Source organism: Crocuta crocuta, unplaced genomic scaffold (genome assembly GCF_008692635.1).
Source record: "Crocuta crocuta isolate KB4526 unplaced genomic scaffold, BGI_CrCroc_1.0 scaffold1133, whole genome shotgun sequence".
In the NCBI taxonomy this organism is placed as follows: domain Eukaryota; kingdom Metazoa; phylum Chordata; class Mammalia; order Carnivora; family Hyaenidae; genus Crocuta; species Crocuta crocuta.
Genome location: NW_027530366.1, coordinates 1,274,785 through 1,277,310, shown reverse-complemented (window position 1 = coordinate 1,277,310; position 2,526 = coordinate 1,274,785). Strand labels below are relative to the sequence as shown.

General features: G+C 39.7%; 1 protein-coding gene across 4 annotated transcripts in view; it reads left to right on the top strand.

Moving 5' to 3' along the window:
- Positions 1-2,526, top strand: part of ENOX2 (ecto-NOX disulfide-thiol exchanger 2) — a 151,961-nt gene that overhangs the window by 108,347 nt on the left and 41,088 nt on the right. For all 4 annotated transcript variants that reach the window (XM_077766166.1, XM_077766168.1, XM_077766165.1 and 1 more), the window contains one exon: positions 531-737. In XM_077766166.1, the coding sequence (XP_077622292.1) occupies positions 531-737 (207 nt within the window). The remainder of the gene's footprint in view (positions 1-530; positions 738-2,526) is intronic.

Genomic DNA, 2,526 nt, shown 5'->3' with positions numbered 1-2,526 from the left:
TTGTGTTCTGGCTGACTTTGTCAGCCATATCATTCTGACACTCATAAATATTTTTGTAAATGTTTACCCTGTCATTGTCAAATTAATTCTGAAACAGTTATTTCAGTAATTATGAACAGAGGGAATTTAGTAACCATCAACTAAACAACCCTTTTCTCAGAGACCTTTGTTCTGAGAATTCCTAAAAGTAAGAATTTAAAGTGAGTGGGATCTCCCCACTGTCTTCTTAGCAGAAACAACCAAAAATTGGGTATAGCTACATTGTCACAACAAAAGTAAAGAACAGAATTAACGAACTCTGGATGAGACAAATGGATCTGAGTTTTTATCGTTTAGATGTCATGATCACCAAACCATTGAAGAAAATGATTTTCATGTGCTGTGGAGCACCTTCGAGGCCACATTTTTCTCATACTCTTAGGCAAAAGTCTGATGGGGACATTAGGGCTATCTCTGGGACATGTTAGATTTCTATGAGGTCTGTCCCAAGCAATCATTTTAATTTCAAATGCTTTTGCAATTCTGCTTAGATCTTCCACCTCCTGCAACTCGAGAACGCCCACCAGGGTGCAAAACAGTATTTGTGGGTGGCCTGCCTGAAAATGGAACTGAGCAGATCATTGTGGAAGTGTTCGAACAGTGTGGAGAGATCATTGCTATTCGGAAGAGCAAAAAGAACTTTTGTCATATTCGCTTTGCTGAAGAGTACATGGTGGACAAAGCCCTCTATCTCTCTGGTAAGTGTTTAGTCATGAGCAGTGTGCCCACCGGCACAGTATCCTCTCTTGCCTTCAGAGATGGAAAATGAATGTTTTCACCCAACTTCTTCCTTTAAAGTTCTTTGGTAGTTCTCAATTGTCTCCATTGTCCAAAACTCCTTACTTCTAACATCTGAAGGCCTTGATTATCTGTGTTACCTCTGAGCACCATCCATCTCCCAGTTCTTCCCTCACATACCATGTCCTAACCACACTGAGCTAATTGTAGATCTCACAGTGTGCCATAAGGTCTTATGTTTTTTCCTCTGACTACAATTATCTTTTCTATCCCACCTCCCATATATACATCCCCAATGCTCCATCTCAAGCATAACCTCTTCTGGAAAGCTTTCTCTGACTTCTTTCCCCTCTGTGCCCCAAGCTGGTCTGGGCACCCCCTCCTCAGCACTTCCAGAGCACCCAATGTTTCCTCCTAGCATGACACCTATAACACCATGCTAGAACCGTCTCTTTCTGCACCTGTCTCCCTGACCAGAGTATTAACTCCTTAAGGGAAGGGACTATGTTTTATTTAACTTCGAATCCCCAGCATCTGGCACATAACCTGGCACAAATGTAGATGCTCAGAAATAGCTACGGAAGTCAGTTAGTTACGAAATATTTATTGACAGCTAGACAGAATACTAGGTTCCTGAGGATACAGCAAAGACCAAGATAGACAAACTTCCTGCCATCAGGGATATTGCATTATGGAGATGGTAAAATATGATATATATGTAAGTAATAATTAATATTGGGTATCAATAACTGCTATGAAGAAGATAAAAATAGCAAATGTGCCTAGCATTGTTAGGAAAGCAAGTCTTCCTACTTGAATTTGAATTGAGATCTGAACAATATGAAGGGGATTGCCATGTGAACATGTGGGGGCTGAGCATTCCAAAATAAGAGAGCAAGTTAAAGGCCCTGAGATGAAAATGGACTTGGCATGTTCAAGCAAAACAGAGAAGGTTAACATGACTGGAGCAAAGTAAATGAGAGAGAGGCAGTAAAGGGAAATGAAGTCTGAGAGGTAAGCAATACCAAACCATGTTGGGCCTTATGATCTACAGTAATGAGTTTATTATTCTGGATGCAACGGGAAGTCATTGGAGGATTTTAAGTAGTAGAATGACATAATCTGATATACATTTTAGAAATATCACTTCTGAGTAAGTAAAGGACAGACTGAGGGGCATGGGCAAAGGTGGTTACTAGAAGATAAGTCAGCCAACTGTAGCATTAGTCTAATCTAGAAGCGACAGAGTACAGATAGTAAGAACTACTTTGCCTAAAGTCTCTTGTTCATGGAAGTTCAGATTTAGGGAGACTGAGGCAAGGCATTACAATTGGAACGATTTCTGTTAAATATTATAAAGTTAAGTTTGTTTCTTTGGGAGTCGTTTCAAGACAAAGTTTCATGACTGATCCTTTGCTTATTGTGAATTGGTGTTGTTCTCTATGGAGCAGTGGGCAAATATGACTAAAGGCAGAAGACAGGGTAATCAGAAAGGACATAGAACAATTAACAACTTCCTTGCCTAGGATTAAAGGTTTGGAGGAACTGGGTCCAAGTGCTAGACATATTGTGGTGTCAGAATCTTTTCATATAACAGGCACTTGTTGGACATCTCCTTTGTGTAAGCTATTGTGCTGAGTGTTGTGCAGAGAAGAAAATGAGTAAATCCTAGTTTTTCCCCTTAATGAGATTAGGGTTAGTATGCAGTCATACATTTATTTGTTAAAAAAAGAAAAACATTCAGCACTA